This window comes from Nesoenas mayeri (genome assembly GCF_963082525.1).
Source record: "Nesoenas mayeri genome assembly, chromosome: 5".
NCBI lineage: Eukaryota > Metazoa > Chordata > Aves > Columbiformes > Columbidae > Nesoenas > Nesoenas mayeri.
In genome coordinates this window covers 9,057,740-9,080,440 of record NC_137548.1, presented here as the reverse complement: position 1 = coordinate 9,080,440, position 22,701 = coordinate 9,057,740, and the positions used below count along the sequence as shown (strand labels likewise).

The window sequence follows — 22,701 nt, the reverse complement described above, 5'->3', positions numbered from 1 at the left end:
TTAAAAGGAATGACACGTAAAAAAAAAAGACCAAAATATTTAAGTTATTAAATCAAATATACAGAGTGATTCATTTAATATGTACATATTTACAAAAAAAAGCACTTTCACTATTAGAAAATAAACTGTGTCAGTTGGGGAACCTAGAGTTCTCACAATTTTACTATATTGATATGGCAGTCTTTGACAGTTGCTATAGAAAAAGTTTAATCTCAAGGCACTTGTCACATGCTTCAATACTGCAATTCTAAAGGAATTTAACAGAAATTAAAAGGCCACTTTTAAACCACAGTTGAAAGATCTCTATATTTTCTTTTTGTTCCTATTACAAAGTGTGTAAGGCAAATTTGGAAAATATATCACAGAAGCTACTAACGTAACAAGTGCAGTGAGCTGCCATTAATAGAGATTCAAAGTCAAGAAAGCAGTTTAAAGTTCACACAATGTCCTCAACCAGGAGGTTTTAAAGCCACCATTAAATTAGAGCAAGTAATAAAAAGAAATACATTCTGTAAACAGTGTACAGTCTTTTGTAATAAACTTTACACATATTGAAAATACAACCTCTCCTCTGCCACACAGCGAGTGTATTATAAGTAAACTTTACAAAAATAGCAACTATCAAAGATTACTCACTTTTTTTCATCTGACAGTAATTGAATAATTTATACAAGGCTAAAGAAACAAAATAAATTTTATTTATTATTATTTTTATTTTTTTTTTTTTACGCAAAATAAAGAAACTATGAACATTTGACTCCAGATATTTTTAGTCCTTGATGCAAAGTGGAGATGTCAACTTTTCCCCTCCCCAGTAAGCACAGGCGCAGTCTGCCTACATTCCAAATACAGGTTAGTCTCTACTGCCTTCAAAGTTTGACGCATTCACATTTTTTACAGATCTGTTGTCCATTTTGCCTATTTGATGGGATTTCTTTACTGGACTGCTCTCTGATGTGTCAGGTGCCTTTGTCGGCAAAGGCTTTGTGAGTTTGTGAGAGAGGAATTTGTCCATTTCCTCATCTCTTTCCTCCTCTTCATCCTCCTCTTCCTCATACTCTACGTACTCCTCTACTGCATCACAAGTCCTTTTTTGAGGAGATATGAAGTTCTTGCATTCATAACGAATGTCTTTGTTACTGTAAGATCTGTCTATAGGGTTTCGTATGGGATTTAAAGGCGCCCACTGGTTATTGGCACCCTCTTCTCTGGGAGGACGACTTCTCTCTCTCTCTTTTCTTCTCTTCCGAGTCCACCACACGCAGATGATTATACAAGTCAGCCACACAATGCTAAATACCACACAAAGAATTGGAACCAAGTAATCTAGAGGGCAAACAAAAAACAAAATAAAGCCTTGAGTTAACAAAACTAGATATATAGCACTGGACATCTGCAAGAGAAGTATCCATAGATAACTATAGGTTAGACCTAGAAAGGTTTTCAGGAGAAAGGAAATAAGATGTCATTACAGAATGTGATAGCTGTCTGAACACACTAGTCCATCTAGAAATGCTCTTCGCTAGTTTAGAATACATTAGAGTGTTCTGTGCTTAAAGATAGGGGCTGAAATGCTACATTTGAGATGCTTTTTCCCCCTCCAACAGACAAATTGGTTATACAAGTAGCACCTCTTTCTCAAGCACCTAAGCTAAGCTGACCTAGAAAGCCTACAATGACTCTTACAGCAATAAATAAAATCTACCCTTGTAGGAGGCAGTCCCTCCAGAAGAAGTACTGGCACTTGCATCAGAAATATGTCATGCATTTACTATCAAAAATAAGAGTCCTTTACCATCAAGGCCATAGACATTTTTGTATCAACTATCTCAAAAGCATTCAGGTTAGACCTATGTAGCTAAATCCATCATGCATTCTTTAGGATGTTCCAGTTTCACTTCAGAGTAAAACACTAGAATATTGTCACTAGAGATAAGAGTCTTCAGTGCTCAATGAATAAACAAAAGGAGTTGAGACAATTGCTCGTCCCCACATTCCCAATCACAAATCCCACTAGTGCTCTCCCAGCCACACCAGCCCCAGATTACTTCTCTAGGAAACAATTCCTGAAAACGTTATGTATATTTGGACTTTTTTCCCCCCTCCTCAAGGGTTTTACTGCTAGGACAGAAAAACAACATTTTCATACTCTTCTTGATAAACAAGAATTCACACGTGTTAAGAGGCAGTAAGACATGAGGCGCTTTGCTTTTTGTAGAGACAGGAGGACTGCTCAAAATCTCTGCAGACAAATGCTGTCAACCTACAACAAACCTGTGATCCAAAAGTAAATTCCATCTGCAGTTTTAAGAAAATTGCTTAGAGAAAAACCTACACATGGCTGTATAAAAACAACTGACTGCTTCATACCACTGTCATTCATTCTAACACTGAAGTGTCTTCTGAACATATTGTTATGTGGAAGATGGAACATCCTCAAACATTTCCTTCTAGTAAAGGAGGATGAATAAACAGCAAACATGGTACGCTTCAAGGTATCTAAATATCATATTTTAGCAGTTTTGGGAAGGAATGCACTTCTAGAAGTAACTGCTATTCTCTCTCATTTTTCATAAGCAATCTAATACTAAACCATTAAGGGGCAGGGGGAGAGGGAATACTGCAAGGAAAGAGGAGCTCTTCATACCAGCTTCTCCAAGATTAGAATAGAAAGCTTGTATTCTCATGACTGTCACATCTATTATTCAGTCCTATGACTGTGGATCCAAGTTAACTTAATAAAAGGTTATTATAGAGAGAACTGTCTATATGGAGATGCCAAATATAGTTTTTCCTTAAAGCTAGAGAAAATTAATGAAGTGTCTAATGATCATCTCCATCTAGACACTTGAGTATCCCACAGAAATGAGATTCTCACCACAGACAGGGCTTTACACCACATTTTGTGATAGGTTTCCACCTATCTCATTCAATTAAGGGTAACAGTAACACAAACCAATTCAAAGGCCATGAAAGTCCAAGTACCAGTTTACTTCTTCAAAACAACTCCAGCTAAAGGACTATGGGGCAGTGGTCAATACTGAGCATCCATATTAAAATGAGGAGTCTGGAAACTGTTCTCTAGCACTAGCTACAAGAGGAGTCAAAGTCTACCCACTTTCTTAGAGAATCTTGGAATCTTATTGAGGCGAGAGGCAAAGTAATCCCCATCCCTCTTGCCCTAGCATTTAACACATGATCAGAAGAGGGAGAGGCTGAGGTACATCGGAACTTCAGCTCGATTCTTTATAATTTATGCCATTTCTGTTCCAGACAAGAACAAAGCTGGTACACTCCTTCAGGAGAGCTGAGAAAATAGTACATTTGCCAAGGCTTTAACAGATGAAAGCCATCCCCTAAGAAGGGAAATGCAAGGGAAGTAGAACCACACAATTTACTAATCATCTGGACTACAGGTGGAAGATCTTCCAGAATATTATGTTGAGGAGGTCTAAGAAAAAGTTGTGAGAGCCTCCTACCATTGTGAGACTTCCACTTTGGGCTTAGTTGGACTGAAGCCTACCAGGGGTCTTCCACAAGACTTTCTCCTGCCTCTCCAAGGCAGGAACACAGGCATGCAAATCTTCAACTGCTTCTTTTGGTGTAGCTCTTGGAGAGCCAATATTCAGAGATAAAGATCTCTCCAATCACATCACATCCTCATTAAGAGGAATGTTACATTTTAAACCAGCTGTGCACTGGTGAGAAACACATATTGAAGAAGAGAGTGAAGTGTTACGTGATCATGGCCAAGATACATGAAAGATGCTAAACATCTTTAGCTCTTGTTAAATTAATTAATATATAAGCACTTCAGAAGAGACTTAGTGTCAACACTGTGGGTCTTGCCCCTCCTCATATTTTCATTACCTTACAACCTCAGTTTCTACAGTGCAGCAGCATCAAAGGCTGAGGTTGGGTTAAAGTTAATGTAGGAGAATCAGCAAGGAACCGAACAGCACATGAGAAGAACTCGTGACCTTGTGAAAGGTGTGCTTAGACTAGAAAACGGGGTTGGAAGTCAAAGCCAAAACAGTGGCAAGGGTAGATGTGGGATATTACACTAAGGATGAGGTAAACTACGTCAACAAGTACAGAAACCTGATTTTAAAGCCACTTTCTCTTCAGTTAGTGATAGCAATTGAAGATACAATGCACAATGTATTGTTTTCCCCAACATGTCACAATAAGACAAGACTGACAGCAGGGGAACAGCAAATACTTGCACACACAGAACGTATGCATTGAGAACCTTACCTGATGATGAATTCCCAACAACTATGGTCTCTACTTGGACTTCAGTTACTGCCAACATAACAGTGCTGTTTTGCCGCTTAGTGATTGCATTTACTATTGTATTAGCAGCATTCTGTATGAGACTATTATCTTGTTCATCTCGATGTGGGACAAAAGACTAAAGGGAGTGAAGGAGAAAAATTTAAAAAAGTTACTACAATCACCTAATCATAGAAATCTACTTTTTAAAGGCAGTTACATCTTAATTGAGTTCACTGGGTTGAATTTACCTGACAGTAGCTACAAACAATACAAAGTTTACGGTAGCAACAGCACAGCTTGGGGTCTATCTGAACTGCAGATGCAATGCCAGACTCGGTGGGTAACACACCTACTTGCTAATCTAGCGTACCTCAAATAAGAGGCAGCTGACTTCCACATTACTTACACTGCCGAGCTAAACTTAGTCATAGTTGGAGCACTTCAAGACGTGGATTATCTAGATAGAAACTTGGACTAATAACAGTCTGCTCTATTTATACCCTACACTTTGCTTCCTGCATCATGGCTCAGCATGTTCTTTACAGTACCAGTAGAGACAGACAGTCCAGCTTCTGCCTGGATAAACACTTCACTACGAACATTAATTCTTTACTTGGAAACTAAGCAATACACAAGCACCAAGTGACTGGGCTGTAAAGCCTCTAAAGCAAGTTTTTAAGCTCAGCAGAGCAACAGTTAGTTTCATCTACTTAACTTGCACCTTTTGCCACTTCCCATTTAGTGCTTATGTATTTAATGACCATCCTGAAGCAGCCATATTTTAAATGCATAGCAGAAGCTTCTTTACATCAAAAAAATCCAATTCAGCCACCTGCAACTGTATCTCCTTACTGAGAAGGTCCATCGCCCAGGATTTCCAACAGAACAGGTGGGCACTTGTTCACTAATTCGGGCTGGACTAGTCTTCAGAGTAATTTATCAGGAGATTGTTGTAGCCTTCTGTCATTAATGAAACCTGCAGTTTCAGCTATCTAGCATTATAGGAAATTGTGAGATCACAAACATTGCTTTAAAGTCAGGCTAAGCCACAGACTGCAGTATCTGCATTGAAGTGAAACAAGCTTAAACAACCTCTTCTCCAGCTCAAACTAATAAGAAAAGATTATCCCATATAGAATAATACAAGTCTCATACTTACAATAGCAACTTCCACTGCATTCTCTGTGGAGTAAGACAGATCACATAAAATTATCAGAGTTCTGTCCCTAGAAACAGTCTTAGTAGCTGGTAAATACCGAATTTCAGAACAGATATTTTCAGTTGTAGTGCCCTGTTAGAAGCAAGGGAGATGGTATGACTTTAGTTCAAGTAAAAGATAGCACATAAAAATAAAACTCTGAAAAGTTTTTGCAGTTACTGAGACCTGATAAAGGTGGCAAAGAGGACAGCAAGAAATGGCAGAAAAGTAAAGAGTAGGGTTTTGGAATGAAGGGTGAGAAACTGAGCTTGCATGACTATCATAGGACAGTCTGAATAAATCTTGAAATTTAAGAAGATTCAGTTCTTTAAGATTTAAAAACCAAAATATTCAGTACAAACCCTAATTCTGCCTTGCCCTTTAGACAAAGCACAATTACTAGCAACAGAGGAGTCTAATAATAAAATTTGCAAGCTTACGACAGCAAGAAGTCATATTAGAAATATTAATCTTCCATGCTGTGACATGGAATATATCCCTACATATATTGCCATACTTCATTAATAATTCCGTTCTCACCTGGGGAACTTTGTCTCCATTAAAAATTAAAGTAATTCTAGCACAGTCATTGTCCAAGTATCCAGAATTAGGCAGACACTTGATATTGGCAGGTAGAGGTTCAGAAGCACTGCATTCGCCCCATTCCGTGCACGGTGGCTGGAAACATTTCATATACTTCTCCTGGCACTCTTGACCCATGGGACACTGGTTATTTGAATTATCCCAGTGTCTGTGTAACAAACAAGGTTTTTTCCCACACCACACCTAGAAATTAAAAAGAACAAAGTACTGTCACAGTTAATTGCTCTTATGCATCAAATCAAAATAAACAATTCACATAAGATGGTCATGATCTACTACTGGCTATAAAAAAAAAATACAGATTTCAATACTGCTGTTGTCCTAGTACCAGATGGAGTTGCTCTTCCACAAAACAGGGACATTTTGTATAGACAAAAGAGTAAATACTGTAAAAAGACTACCCAAGACATTAGTGACCGGGCATGTCTTCTTAGAGGCTTACAGATTTGTGCCACAGAACTGAGTTACATAGAACTTCTAGCATTTATTTTAAACTAGTCATTTATGCTTCTGTAATCTAGAAACACCTTCACAATGATTAATTTCTCTTCAATATTTACACTGCAATCCTTGCCACAGAATGCTGAAGGTGTTAAGAGCTGATGCGCATTTGTGATAAGAACCGTTCACTTCAACCGGTCTCCCAAAAGAAAACAATATGCTGATGCCTCAAGTGCAACAAGCTTCCAAGAACAGCTCCATTTCATGGTGGACCCTTTAAGATTCTATATAATACTACACAGCTCTTGGTTTAGGAATTTATGGATTTCTTAAACCACAGCTGTCAGCAAGAAATCATTTTGTTCACTTCTGCATAAAAGAATCAAACACCATATACAGTTAAGTTGCATTTACTGCACCACCATTTCTGAGATTCTAGTTATCATCATGCACTGTTATTTTTTGAAGACATTTCAAACTTGAAACCATAACACCATAAAGGGTCTAAAAAGTGCACTTCTAAGTAAGTGCAAGAATAAGTTATTTCTTTGCCTACAGTACCTACCTAGCTAAACAAAGTAAGATTAAGGCTGCATAGATTAAGACAACCAAGAGGTTTTTTAAGTGGTACTTCCAGTGAAATGTAGGAGACAGACTGCAGTGTGAGGCAATATTTTTAGTAATATTAGTGCCCATCTGAAGCCACCCACCTAGCCCTACAGCTTGTAAGGAGCACTGATCTTGTCCCTCGTCAGCTGTGATCTACAGCCACACAGGTAACACAAACTCACTGAGAAATTCTATCTTGGAAGGGCTGAAAGGCCTGGTGGACATATATTAATATGTTCAACCTGTATTTAGGCTAGTCCTATTTTTAATAAGCCACAACCACCAGGATATAGTCCATAATAAATATATAAAGGTTGTAGTTTGACAATTCGTGAACACACTGAAAGGCAACACAAAATGGTAATTAATACCCACTGAAGAATCTTTTCTTCCTACATATCCTTTACTTTGGAACTGATGTTTCACAAAATTAGGAGCTCTAAAACTCTGTTTGCAAAACTTTGGCAGAGTGATTTATCTATCCTTCCAAGATTCATTATGCCATCCCAGTTCATGTTTCCTTTTCTGCAGAAAGTGCCTGCCTGCTTATAGAGAGCTTGTTCTAGCAGGTACAGAGCAGGACAATAGCTTAGGATTATAAAGACAATCCTTAAGTATTTTTTAAGGAAGTGATTAGGCTTCTTTTTTTCTAAACAAAAGGCAGCTTGAGGGAGACCTATGCAAGAGTCTAGATGGAAAAAAACAAAGATTAACTTGTGCATGAAGAACAATAAGCTTCAGTCAGAAGGATTTAAGAAAATAGGTCAAAATGCCTACCTTGGTGCAGTCAATACGACCATCCAAACAGTGGCAGTGGTTGCATTCTTGATCCCACCTGCTGCCATGGGGAAAGGTAATTCCTTTAAGCCAGCAAGGCTTTCCAATTCCAATCACTAAGAAAAAAAACCACATTCAGACACTTCAACTCTTCAAGTTACCAAAGCTATACAAATTTAAATAAAAAACTACTAGCTACATCATGTGTGACCTTGCACATCAAGACTATACTGGCTACATTGTACACTAGTGATTTTTGGGTAAAAGTTCACAGAAGATATAGAAATACCTTCTTGGCACCTAGGACCAATTCTTCCAGGGGGACAAGTGCATCGGTATCCATTTATTTCATCTATACAAGTGGCACCATATCCACACGGGGAAGACTGGCATTCATCAATATCTAGACAGAAAATAGATAAAACTCAGTAGCAGCAACATAAAACACTGTAATTAAACATTTGAGATGTAATCTGACAATATCTGCTTTTCTAGTAAGAAATGGACAGTTTGGCTTTAGAATTAATTTCCTAATTGGACAGTTCTATCATTTCAGCAGTAACCTCTAACGTATTTCTCATAATTGCACCCTAACTGAAACACTGGTGATCAAAGAAGTGGTCAAATGTTGACTCATCTCACAGAGCAGAGGTGTTGGACAGCTGAGGGTGGTAATTCAGCTATAGAACTCAAGTCCCACATCCTGTTCTGGTGCTAATTTAAGACATTTAGGCTTCCTAGAAAAGCACATGCTTTCAGGAAGTTATCAGAGTGCAAGAACTGAACAATGAATTTGCTCAACAGTACTAGAGAAAAGTGACTTACTGCGATACAATTTGACATAAGGAAGAAGAGCAATAGCTTAGTTTGTCACAAACATTTGATGTAACTTAAATAAGCTCAAAAAACAGTAAGTAGATGAATCTAGTACATACACAGCACAAAAACCTCTCGAAAGAACAACCCTGAAGGATTCAAAGATTTAGCTATAGAAGTCTATTGAAAAAGGTAAGAGCACAGTCCAGATGCACAACAACATTATTTGTTATCCTGGGGAAGTGACCAAAGGCAACAGAAACCAACCTGCCAAGCTGTGAGCCACAGGCAACAACTGCTTCATTTTCAACCATATCTATCCTCTTTCAAAGCATCCTTCAAAAGCTCTCCTACCACTGAAAATGAGTGCCCACTCCAATCCCTCAGAAAAACTGTTTGAACACCAATCCCCAACTGATGCACAGTATCAGCTCATCTTCTGCGCTTAAAGAACAAAACTTAGAAAGTGAATGTGATAAATAGTAGTTGTGAGACTGTTACCCATGTGGGCAATAGAAAATGCCAAAAGGATGTTGAAGGGCTTTTGGTTTTACTCTAGCTTCCTTCAAAAGTGCTCTAAGTTTTATGCAAATACAGAAGTATCCAAAATACTACAGGGCTGAACTACTATTTCCTCCTCTCTTCAAGCTACATTGGTGTAAGATTTTTCCATTCTCTACATGCTGAGAAAAGTGACTTAACTCTGTTTCTGTTATCAGCAGAGCTGAGTTTTTGTCCGAGCTACTCCCATTGTCTATATCAGTCTAAACAAGGAAAAAAAAAGTCTGCAGTCCTATCACAAATGCACAGTATTTGCCTTTGTCTCCTAACAGTCCTCTCTGTATTTCTTGTCTGGAAAAGGAGAATTCAATATCCCTCACTGTGTGTCTGGATCTAGATACAGGATTACCTGCCATCTCTGGTTCTATATCCAGAGATCACAAAGCTGATGCTACCACAAGTGCTACAGTCACTGACTAGAGGTGTTGGCTCATTTACTATTGCAAAGCTGAGGAAGAAATCTCAACTTGAAAGCAGATCACCATACTGATGGAGTGAAAAGACAAAGTGCAATGGCCTTGAGGCTGCAAAAGACTCAAAGTCTGATCTTCCAAAGAGGGAAAAATAAAATCAGGAAAAAATAAGGTACCACATTCAAGTCAAAATGCTAAGATTCCATTAAAAACAACAACAACAACAAAAAAAACCCACAAAACAAACCAAACACACAAAAACAAAACTACTCTTCTACAACACTTCAATGCAGTTTTAGGGTCTTTTCAGTTTCTATCCTTCAGGATAATTGCAGTGTAACAGGTTTGTTTCATAGCTTTGAAAGACATTTATCATAGTTCTCTATGCTATTCACATGCTGGCACTGTACCTCTGTTTTTGTTCTTATTTGTGATGTCTCAGTAGCTTTCTGTTTCTAATGCTAAACACTCAGTTATAAAAGCAATCTTTAAGTTGTTTATCAAGAAAAATATTTAAAACTTAATAAAATTCTATGAAGCCAGCAGCCTGGAACCTTCAGAAATGTCTGAAAAATCCAACAACCAAGTCTTTGAGTATAATTTAAGCCAACTCATTTCAGTTCCACATAATGAAACAAAGAGAGAACATAAATTGCCATTATTTAAAAGGTATCACTACCCAGCTGACTGACAGGTGGCTTCTGTTTCATTATTTGGAATTCAGCTAACCAAATGCAAAAATGGTCACAGTGTGTTCTGACTTGTGCATCAGAATGGTACAACCTTTCTGGTCTTTACCCGCACAGGTACTTACTAATTCTGCAGTCAGGACCAGCAAAGCCAGGTGCACATTCACATCGAAACCAGTTCACACCATCAACGCAGATGCCTCCATTGTAACTGCAAAAATAACAAACCCATCATTACAACGAGAGTTCTCAGGATAGATTCACTAGTCTAAAGATGAGTAAAAACCACAGGTCTCGCACAGTGTGTTCTCATGCAAATTTCTGTTGTCTCTGCTCATGGTACTTTCTCACTATTCAACAATGCAGAATTAAAAAGTGCTTGCTAATTCATAATATGAGTCTACTTAACAACACATCTACGGTGTTTCATTGGTCTCTAATTAAAGCTTTGTTAATTAAGCCTTGTGCTGCTTTTTCAGGGGATGATCTGCTCCCACCAACAGGGAAGGTGTACTGTTAGATAAACAATATTGCTTAGTAAGTCACCTGTTAAAACAGCAACATACTACACAAGTGTGTGCATGTGTGGGGAACTGTATCAACAGAACTCAAGGAAATAAAGCAGCACTGTAAAGTGAATACGGAGAAAGCCAACTCTTTTGCAAGGCGTGTTTTTAACATATGAACTACAGGTTATTGCATCAAAATGGAAAACAGAGAAAGATAAGGTAGATAGTTTGCTTCATACACATATCAGTATTTTTCCCCTTCAACCATAAATATCAACCTCTATTTTGAATACTCCCACTGTATCTTCCAAAAAATTATTTTTGTTTTTAAAACACATTTATACATAGTATTTGATCCAACAGGGCATTTTTATATTACCTAAAATTATTTACTGTAAACTAACAGATTTCAATTTCTCATTTTTTATCCTAAAATTCAATCATAGATGCCAATTCATATCACAATAATTCACTAGTCAGTTCTGGCACAAAGATTACACTAACATACTTTTATCTGTTCATATATGAATCAACTCAGTATTGTTTTATGGTCTTTGTTGCTATCAAGAAATAGGTAAGGCATATAAAAAAAGTTGTTTTAAGATTTTTAAGGAGGCTGGCTTTAATTACTTTATGGTATAATTAGTTCTAATCTGGAATGGAAATCCATCTTTCTGTGCTCACTTTCAGTTCATGATGGGTACAGAATGGGAGTCTGCATACTTACCATGGGTGAGGGTTGCAGTCATTGGTATCTGTAGAAAAAGAAATAGCGATTAGTGTAACCAGTGGCATATTTATTTTCTAATGTGTAATATTATAGTTCAAGAGATATTATATTTGATAAGGGAAGGAAAGAAAAATAATACAGAACTGAACATTTTCTTCCACACTTGCAAAAAAAGTTCAATTACACCTAACACACCAAAGAAATACCTTAAATTTTATTCATATACTGACAAATGCAGTATTTACAAATTCAGTGTATTTTGATGCATCAACAGCACAGACTGAGATGCAGCATGATGGCAACATAACAGAATGAAGACAGGGTACTGCCTGCATTCGTGGTGGATAATGCAACCAGGCTCTAAAAGCTTTCTCAAGGAATACTACTACTTTGGCACTTCATATGTATACATGCAACTAGCCGGATTTCATAATTCTTTCCCATTATAAATGACGCTGAATTATTTCTTAGCATTTATATTAGCACTGTCAGCTTTAGAGCAGCTAATTAAGTCATACATCAATACAACAGTAATTTCACAGTAGATTTAGAGTTAAAAACAGAGCTCAAATTTAGATATAGTCTTTTTCCTCTGCATTACACCTTGGGTATAAAATAAAAAAATAAATCAAAGCTGCAGGCTTTACTCCACCTAACCAATTCATTGTATTGGTATGTCAAATTAGTTAACTCTATCCTCAGAGAAAATAATGGAATATACACTACTGCCTGCCTTTCCACATACTTTTCATTATTAAAGTATTTCTATGAGGGTTTTTTGTTTTGCTCTGCACGTGTTCATAAATAATATATTTCTATAGAAGGTTGAAAGTCTTATTTTGGTAGAGACTAGGTACAAAAAAAACATGTCAAGCTCCTCATTCACTGCTCAAGCATCATTTTCTTTATCTACCTCCCACCCTGAATGATTCAGATATTTTGGCATAGGAACTCCATAAACTTGTTTTGTTTCAGTTAATAGTTCTGTGACAGACACTTCTAATATCCCAGGGTAATGCAGGGGAAGGAAGGAATAAAACCTTACTCTGTGTGCATGTACGTCCTTCCCATCCTTCTTTGCAGATACAAGAAAAGGAATCTCCACTGCCAACACATGTTCCACCATTCATGCAAGGGTTTGGAATACAGCTGCTGTTTTTAGCTTTAAAAACAGAAAAGGTCTCTATTTAGCACAGAAAACAAAGTATTTATCATCTGAATATGTCAATATCACAATCATGAATAGCACTTAAATCAACAGTGTGAGACTTCCAAGAAGGCCAAAAGACTCCAAAAATAGTCACATTGCACGACATAGTCTCTCACCTACCTTCCCCATCACCCCAATTCAATTGTTTGAATAACAAAGTTTTATTAAAAAAAAAAAAAGAAATATCTACATTTTTCCTATCTTTGTAAGCATTCCTCAAATACTGCTAAATTCCTACTTTGGCAGTGAGTTACCCAGGTCATGAGGTGTACTTCATAATAAACCACTAGTTATTTCAAGTTCAGGTTTTGATTAAATGCTGCAATTCTATCTAAAAAGTAGAAAAACTACACTAAATTACCTTCATCCAACTTCTTGGTTATAAATGGAAGCTTCATATTTAGAAAAATGTACCATGAAGATTACATTAAATCCCCAAAAAGATCAAGAGTAGCTCCCTACAGTAGGTAGTAACCCTGCAAATCTCCCCTAGGAAGAACCACTTCATTTTTCCTGAGTATGTCTGCTCATACACCTCTCAATTACAAAATTAATCACATTATGAACCTTCAAGCAACACGCCAGGGGGATAAGTTCCCAAGAAAACTCTGTAAAGACTAACAAGACAACAGAAGACCAAAGTGTTCCAAATCTACTTAGGAGAAGCTATCCAAGAGCAGGTAAGCAGCCTGCAGCGAAAAATCTTCCAAAAACTCAGTATCATTTCAGGTAAGTAGAAGAAATTACTCTAAACTTCAGTTTCCAGCCACCTGGAACAGCTTTGAACTAGCCAGCTGGAAGAACAGTGTGCCTGTTTACTAAACAGCTAAGTATTATTTAAACACTTCTCTACTTCTTCTGGCTGTATCTGTAGACAACAAACTTACCAGTGTTGCAAGTACTTCCTATCCATTCCGGAGGACACGAACAGCGGAATGTATCTCCATCATCATAGCATGTTCCACCATTGCTACAAGTATTCGCATCACATTGGTATTCACCTATACATTACAATAAAACAGTTTTAATTTCCATTGGGCTTGCTAAATTTTAAGACCAGGTACTTTTTAATCACAAAATTACTATTTAAACGCAACAGTACTAGAAATGCATAGTTCCACTTGCTGTATTACAGTAAGCAACAAAAGCAATGGAATTTAAGGGCATCTCTTACAACACTATTGCACTACATGAAGGAATAAATTTTTTAAATGTTCCATTTTGTTGCTGGGAAACTGGGAGAGGTAATGAAAATATGCCTATTATTTCACTGCAATTGTGTTATTTTAAATTTCAGGAACTCTAGCCTCATGAGAAGAAAGAAAACAAAACTTTGGGTAAACTAAAGATCAAAGTAAAGAACACTTACGTGAATGGCAAGTTTTGCCTTTCCAGTCATTCTTACACTCACAATAGAAGTCATTTACCAAATCAATGCATCGGCCACCATTGTGACATGGGTTAGGAGAACAGTCATTGAAATCTAGAGAAAGAGTTATTCAAATTAGATGATCTAGCCTAGCCAAGCCCATGAGAAAGTATAAAATAGTTCTTTATAAAGGAAATAAATTGTATACTACTTAGGAAGACAGTGTTCTTAACTGTTACATAAGACAAAACTTTCTAGTAGGGACCCACAATGTTCTGAGAAGAATCCCCAACCCAGGACATCCACATGAGACAGTCAAGGCTCCCTCTCCTGCTTTATGTCTCAAAACACAGAGTTAAAGCCTTCAGATGTCTTAACCACATATATACACATACATTTAGTGCCAGAGTTAAGTTATGGTTGAGACTTGATGACCTTGAGGCTCTCTTCCAACCAAAATGATTCTATGATTCTATCTATATATGTGTACACCCAGTAAACATATACCTAAACATACATGGATTTTAGAGAAAATTCTTTCTACTGGAGACAAACATTTTAACAGCTATAACAATATTCCAGACTGAATTTCATCGAGGCCACACAAAAAGCACTTTTGACAGTGACAGATGCCAAAGGTTTCTCAGTATTTATTTCACATCTTAATTGGTGCATGTCCTGTAATAAGTCTCAAAGTCCCTGCCGTCACATTTTAGAACAAGCTTCATTCAGAGTAGAAAAAGAACCAACTGCAGTTTCCTCTAAGGTAACTTAACCATGAACTAGCCTAGTACACTTCTTTGTCAGCTAAAGCCCAACATGTCTCAAGCCAAGGCAGCAAGAGTAAAGAGCTGCTCCCACTGAATCCAGAATACCAAACACCGATGAGTATAAATTCAGGCTTCAGCAGTTCTTTCCTTACTAAAGAAACAGATATTAAATTTACAAATTCCTTCAATAAGGCAGAAGAACGTTACAGCTTGCACTGGCTTAAAGCTAAAAGCTTTTCAAGTTTGACAACTACTATGTATGAGTAGATTTGTTAGGGGACAAACTTATGTACAGTAACTACGCTAAGAAATACATATAGCAATAAAAGCTACATAACGAGTAGATTCCCAAACAAGGTATATTCACTTTTGCTTCTCCTCAGCAGAAAAATAAGTTCTCTCCTCCTGAGATATGCGCTACACTACACCAAAGAATTTGACTACGGTCCTATTAAAGCAACTAAGTCTCCAGAGCTGCTACACAAAAATCTTCTTGAAAATACTTCTGCAAACACCACTGGGTAGAGTGTGATGATAAAACAGAGAAACTACCCCATTATTTTTAACCACACACAAACCATCACTAACTATTACAACAAAGCTGCAATACTTCACCCTGCAACACTTAGTAGTACTCACTTGTGTCACACAATTCTCCTTCCCAGCCACTTGAGCAGAAACATCTAAATGAATCAACTTCATCGATGCATGTCCCACCATTCTTGCAAGGTTTCCCCAGACAGTCATTGATATCTGTAACAAAAAGTCAATGATTATTGCTCAAGCTGTCCTCATATACCTAGAGAAGTGATCTACACTTGTGTCTCTAGAAAAGCAGTGCAAAGTTATATTCCATTTGTACATACATCAGAATAGCTCAAACATCAGTTTTCAAGCCTGGTAAGGTTTCTAGATGCATTCTCTCATATATACCAAGTCAAACCACAGCATTAAGTTTACCTGGCAAAAATATCCATGTGTTAAAAACAAAACAACACCCAAACACCCAGAACCGCAATACACACGCTCCTAAACCGTGCTGTCAATGTGTCTGTCCCTTCTTTATCATTCCCATGTTTGAGTAATCCATGGCTTCTTGTAAGACTGTACATAGAAGTAGCAGGTACAGACATTCACATTGAAGCTGGAAGCGTGAACCACTACAAAGACAACTGTTACCAGAAGAAACTGGATTTCGAGCAGTTCACCTGCAACAATGCTCTACGCAACTTAAAATAAAACTTTCAGGTTTTAATAATGTTGTAAAGCTTCGAAACAAAAACTTTAAGAAAATAATTTAGAAGAAACTCCTACTTACTTTCATGACAGTATATTCCAGTAAAACCTCTTTCACAGGCACAAGTAAAATTCCCTCCTGGCTGACTGATACACCGTCCATGAGGCCCACAAACATTAGATGAAATGAAACGGATTCCTTCTTGGGTAGTGTTAGTGAAGACTTCTATTGTACAGCTGTCTATTACTAAGAATGAGAAGTATATCATCAGACTAATAATCTGCATCACCAGTTTTTTGTTTTAAAAAAGTTATCCAGAAATTAAGGCTAATCACAATTTAAAAGTTACATTGACTACCCTGTTTCCCCCCAAATAAGACAGGATCTTATATTTTAGCTCCAAAACTTGTTACTTTTTTACATGTATAACTGCCTGAACACTATTTAAATTGATTTTTTTTTAATGAACTGTAACTAAGGCTTATTTTTGGAGTAGGGCTTATATTTCAAGCATCCTCAAAAAAACCTGAAAAATCACATAGGTTTTATTTTTGGGGTAGGTCTTATTTTTGGGAAAATGGTATAAGTTACCCTCCACCTCTTTATAAATAAGGATTGTTATGAGCATTTATTCTCACTGTCTCACTATTTCATAAAGTCCAAGTGAGTATAATAAAAGTGTCTCTGCATTATGCTATTCTCAGAAATACTACTTTTCACTTTTAATGTACCACCAGCACGTTAAGACAAGTTCCTGGACAACAGCAGGTACCTTTACAAGAATTGTTCTTGCAGTGGTCCTTGAGATGAGAACAATTCTTTCCATCATAGTCATCAGGGCAGGCACAGTAATAATCTCCTCCCAGATCATAGCATTTAGCCCCATTCTGGCAAGGGTTAGGTTCACAGAAATCAATATCCATCTGTAAGAAAGACCATAGTTAGCAGCAGCTGCTTCATTTCCCTGGAGTAAGCAGCATTATCTCTGTTGCCAAAGACACAGATGAAGCTAATGTACAAGGAACCTCAAGTTTTAAAAAGCTTTATGAATCATACATATTACATTCCATACTGCAACACAGACAAACTTCAGGTTACTTTAGCCAATCCTAACACAGAGCATTTCTGATACTGCTAAAAGCTATTCCTTTGCAGGAGGCTAAATAAGCACATTTGCAATAGTTAGCAAAGAACAAGCCATTGAGAGATTCTTACTGTGACTATTCTGGATCATTTTAAGTCACTTCTCTGTCCTTCACACCCACATACTAAGTAGTTGCACTGCAAGTTAAATACCGGTGCACTTTTTACCATTGTGTCTCCAAGACACTTAAAATACACAGAACTTTTTAAAAATCCGATTCTCTAGAGCAAGTTCTTTTCCCATCTCAATTAAGACATACAATTTATTATAGAACCAACATAGCTTGGAAGGGACCTCTAGAGGTCAGCTACTCCCCAGCCTCCCACTCAAAGTAGGACTATTTACACTAGGCTGCTCACAGTCTTATTCTTACAAATACTGTCACCATGGCAATTTACACACAGAAATAATAGGTATATTTTGAACGCATCTTAAGCAAAATTTAAACCTAGCTTTCATAATAAAACCCTTAACACAGCCAAACTGCTGTAGAAAGGTAATTCTGTTTCTTCTGCATCTGAGACTGCTGCAGCCCTAAATTGGCCTCAAAATCCACAAAGTAGCCTCAAAAGGGATATTGATACATCACAGCATTTTTCCTCCAAATAGTTATTCTCAATTCTTGTTTTCCTCCCATTCAAGTGAGTTTTTCCCCCCCTCACATCTCTCTTGTGAGAAAGGCAGCTTTCTCAACCTTACAGACAAAATTCAGACCAGTGCTGGATGTGGTCAATATTTTTAGTAGTTCTCTAGTTAAGTAGGAAAAAAATTCAAAGCTAACCAAAACAGAAGGAGTGCAGATAGTGTTAAGTATTTAAATTCAGAGAAGCACGTTGAATTCCAGTTGCAACATAGATATTTTTCAGCAAGCTATTTTGTTCTCGTATGGAACATTCAAAGCAAACTACAAAACATAAGTAATGTCTGAGAAAGATTCTCAAATCTCCTCTATCAGATGTCTCCATTTGTTTCCTTCCATTAGTGTAAATTTCCCCTTCCCAATGCAAGTTCAGTAGCTGGTACTTTAGCATCTGGAATCAATGGTACATATTTCCTGCAACACACAAGGCAAGCAGCCAAGTCCCCCCTATTATTCAAACCGATTTGCTAAAACTCTAATTACACAGTATGCTATGAATCAGCTAAGAGTACAGCACTTGAGCTATGATCCTTACATAGAAATAGTACATCAGCTATTAGGTACTACAGTGGCTTTATTAAACTGGTCAGTATCTGCAACCCTTTTTAATTTTCAATAAAAGGAGAATATTGTCTCTTGAATAACACAAATAATACAGAATAAAATTACTTCAGCATTTAAAAGAGATCACTTCAATGCCGTCCATGAAAATTTCTGGAGCAAATCCAACAAAATGCTAACCCAACACTTCCAGCTGATGCTGTCTTGCTAGCCATAATACTTACATGAATTTGGCTATCAGTGAAAGCTAGAAATACATACTGCGGGCAATATAATCTTACATTGAAAAGCATAATGTCCTCCCTAGAAAGAGGGAGATCATCTTTATCATGGAGTACTTTATGAACTATCACTAGCACTTCTGTATTTCAAATCTGAACCTGTATTTAAGAACTAGAACTACATGTTCCTAAAATGATCTCAGAGAAAAAAGATGACTTGCAGATCTGCCTGCCTTTAATTATGTGGACACTCCTACCAACAACAGTAGTATGACTTGAAAAGTAGTTCAGTTATGTACTTCAGAGTTATTAGGATGAAGATCTAAAACATTCTAGTGTAATAAAAGGACACAAGTCCTGAGAATGGCAAAGGAAAATGTTTCAAGCTTAAAGAATACTTGCAGCCTTAACACATTTAGGAGAGCCAACACCTACGTGCAACAATTTGCAGTTTATCAGGCTGCAAATTCAAGTGTTACAGCTACTATGACAGCACTGCACAACAAATTGGCTTAATTCAGAGTATCAAGTAACAGCTATGTTAGTCAGTAATGCTCTAGAGCCTCGGGTCACTCCCATTTAAACACAGAGACATGTTTCTTTCAAGAATTCGATCCAAGTATTGCAGTAATGTCACCACCACCCTCACCTCACAGAAGACTCCTGAGAAGCCCTGTGAACACAGGCAACTGAATCCGTTCACCAGGTCCTTGCAACGGCCCCCGTTTTGGCACGGATTGCTTTCACAGTCATTTGTTTCTATCTCACAGTTTTTTCCTGTGAAACCACGAGGGCATAAGCAGTGGTAACCATTCACTTCATCCTTCACAGAGGGGGAAAAAGAGGAAAACACAAAAGCAAAAGTAGAAAGATTTGTTTATATGTTGCACAGAAGAATTCAGGTTATTTCTGTATTCTGGATTTGCAAACAGCAGTAGCACCTCATAATTTTTTTTTGTGAAACAGTGCAAGAATCTGCAAGTGCGACACTATACTTTTAACATTTAACCTCACTCAACCAACCTGTAATTCCAAACTATAGAATTTGTAACTAGCTATAACAAGATTAAATTTCAACATAGCATGTAATAAATAAGAGTTACCTTACAAGTCCCTCCATGTTGACATTGTCCATGACAGTCATTAATATCTACGAATAAAATATGCAAGGCATCAGAATTTCTACTAGAAGACTAAGCTGTAAAATACAGGTCTAGCACAAAAATGGAAATAAATTATTTTCAGAAAGGAATTTACTAAATGTTTCAATGGAAAACATTGATGCTTGATGTCTAAAGAGATTCTTATTTTTAAAATTATACAATAGAAAAATCAAGTTCTATACTTCTATTAATATTACAGTGTAATAATAGTAATTAAATCAAATGTTGTCAGCTAATTTCATATCTAACATTTTAGCAAAACGAGTTACAAACTGAATCAGTACATGACATAATTCAGAATCAGGGATAAGTGAGATTTTTAGAGATATATAACTGTATATCTAAGCTCATTTTAATATCAATTAAATCTCTAAATTTTCAAACAGTATTTTCAATTTACATTGCTGGAAGCGAGAAAAATCCTGCCAACAGGTATCTTTTCTTGTACACGTGTACTATTGTTCATCACAAAACTTTTTTTAAAGAATAAAGCATCCTATGGTCAACATACATACTAAAGAAATACTAACTGATATGACAATTTACTCCTGTCCATCCTGGAATGCAGTCACAGTAATATCCACCAATGAGATTTTTGCAAGAGTAAGCATTAACACAGGGTTTCCCCTCACACTCATTAGCATCTGTGAAAGAAGATAAAAGAAAGAAGAGAATAAAGAACAAACCAAGAAACAGATTACCACTGCACCAAGCAAAGTTTCCATGCAACCCAAGCATCAGAAGCTCATATTACAAATTGGTAGGGTGCTAAAACAATTTAACATACCACAGGTTTTTAATGCACACTTGTCTATAGTAGCACATGCATGTTATCTTACTTTTCTGTTTGCTAAAACTCAAAAAGGTAATATGTTAGTCATGGCAAATCCCTTCCTTGCTTCCATAAGCTTATAGTCACTGTTCTGCCACCATGAAGAAGGAGCTACCATCACCAATGCTGTATTTTGAAACAGAAACGTTATCGGGCATTCTAGAGGAACTATTGTAAGTAAGCTTAAGTTGGGGCTTAAATAGTCACAAGTTCACTTGAAACTCCTGGCTTTAGGATCTACTAAAGAAGAGCTAAGATACCAATAGCAACACACATCTTAAATGTTCTTCAATAAATATGTCAGAAACACACTCACGCAGAGTAACTCATTATTTGCCAATAATCTCTAGTGGTCTTCAAAACTTTAGAAAATAATTACTTACCAAGCTGACACGTTGCTCCAATCCACTGTTGTGGACATATACACTCAAATGCATTAACACCATCAATACAGGTCCCTCCTTGAGCGCAAGGGTTAGATGCACATTCGTCAATATCTGGAAAGTCAAAGTGTGCCTTCCATTACATGGGTTACAACTTGGCTTAACCTGTGCTACGGGGATGCGTCTTTTTGTTCGTTTTCTGTGGTTGTATGTTTGTCTTTTTTAAAAGTTAATTCAAGATGAAAGGGGAGAACGTACAAATAAGCTTAGGAACATTTCTAACCTAATTTTTACTTGGGCTTTTCTCACACCTTTGAGATATCGGAGTGAGGAATTCTGAAATCTTCTGTCTGCAAACAGCAAGAAGATTCAGTTAATCTGCGCAATGATGAACACATTAATTGGTAGTCAGGTTCCTAGATCACAAGTTTAGCCAGTATACATATTTTTTTAACATAGCTGCTGTCAAAAAACAAATAAAAATGCCCATGATCCGAACCACAGGCAACATGCAAACCAATTACACGGGTCCACAATACATTTCAACTACTTCCCTGTCTTCCAAACCAGACACTTAAGCAGCATTTGAGTAATCTACTCTTCCACTCCTCTAAGAGGTGGAGAACCTTTCACATTCACATTTATATTTCTCAAAACAAATCCATTTTGCTTTAGACCAGCTAAAGAGTCAGAAATTGTCCTACAAGCTTTGGCAAAAGGGCATTTCTCTGGATGCATTCCAGCTGTGCTTTTGATAACCTGCAGATCTCAGCTGCAGCAAACAGACACTGCTGGCTGCACAGTACCTTTAATCTTTTTTTTTAGAGTCTCCCAACACATAGCTGTTAAAAGACAGTAAGAATACCACTAAATTTCACACCCACAGAACATGATATTATCAACCCTTCCAACCTAATCGGTCAGTCACCAGCAAATGCATACGCACCAATAGCACATGTTGGTCCACTCCACCCTGATGGGCAATGACACTTGAAGCCTGATGAAATTTCATGACAAATTCCACCATTTGCACAGGGGTTAGATACGCAAGCATGCTCCGCTGGGAAGAAAGAGGGAAAGAAATTCTTGCTCAATACTCTTCCAGTATCAGTTAAGGGAACTTATACAGTCAGAAATTGCGTTCTGATTTAAAGTGACTAAGAGCATGAGCAGTGGAGAGGTACCTGTAGAGAAGCCTGAAGCCTCCCTCTCCCAGCTGTAGAGAAGAAAATTCCCAGTAGTAGACTGAAGCAAGATTTTACTGAAGGTGCATCACCCTTCATATCTACTGGCTAAAAAGCCTAAAGGTAGACAGGTCACTATCTCATTATCCCAGGAGCTGGAGAGGTTCCCCATTAACCTACTGCTTCCAGCCATGCACTCCCACCTCTGCAGTGCTCCAGCACTTTTTTTTCCTCCTTCACTGACACAAAACAGATACGCTGTATGCAGAGGTCTGAACAGTAGTAGTAGCTGAAGTATCAAAGGTCTGTTTAACTTCATTCTAATACTGTTCCTTGGAAAGAGCAAAGAATAGAGCTACTTGC

The 22,701-nt window shown here is 37.3% G+C and overlaps 1 protein-coding gene across 1 annotated transcript in view; it reads right to left on the bottom strand.

Annotated features, from left to right (window-relative positions):
- Window positions 1–853: 853 nt before the first annotated feature.
- The window catches only part of JAG2 (jagged canonical Notch ligand 2), a gene marked incomplete at both ends in the record, with an annotated part of 69,613 nt that continues 47,765 nt past the window's right edge, over window positions 854–22,701 (bottom strand). Inside the window, 19 exons of the mRNA XM_080345551.1 lie at window positions 854–1,326; window positions 4,258–4,414; window positions 5,438–5,569; window positions 6,017–6,262; window positions 7,907–8,022; window positions 8,196–8,309; window positions 10,511–10,596; window positions 11,622–11,649; window positions 12,670–12,786; window positions 13,722–13,835; window positions 14,204–14,317; window positions 15,613–15,726; window positions 16,292–16,456; window positions 16,983–17,133; window positions 19,426–19,599; window positions 19,880–19,926; window positions 20,470–20,583; window positions 21,155–21,268; window positions 22,101–22,214. Of these exons, the coding sequence (XP_080201677.1) occupies window positions 854–1,326; window positions 4,258–4,414; window positions 5,438–5,569; window positions 6,017–6,262; window positions 7,907–8,022; window positions 8,196–8,309; window positions 10,511–10,596; window positions 11,622–11,649; window positions 12,670–12,786; window positions 13,722–13,835; window positions 14,204–14,317; window positions 15,613–15,726; window positions 16,292–16,456; window positions 16,983–17,133; window positions 19,426–19,599; window positions 19,880–19,926; window positions 20,470–20,583; window positions 21,155–21,268; window positions 22,101–22,214 (2,690 nt within the window). The remainder of the gene's footprint in view (window positions 1,327–4,257; window positions 4,415–5,437; window positions 5,570–6,016; window positions 6,263–7,906; window positions 8,023–8,195; window positions 8,310–10,510; window positions 10,597–11,621; window positions 11,650–12,669; window positions 12,787–13,721; window positions 13,836–14,203; window positions 14,318–15,612; window positions 15,727–16,291; window positions 16,457–16,982; window positions 17,134–19,425; window positions 19,600–19,879; window positions 19,927–20,469; window positions 20,584–21,154; window positions 21,269–22,100; window positions 22,215–22,701) is intronic.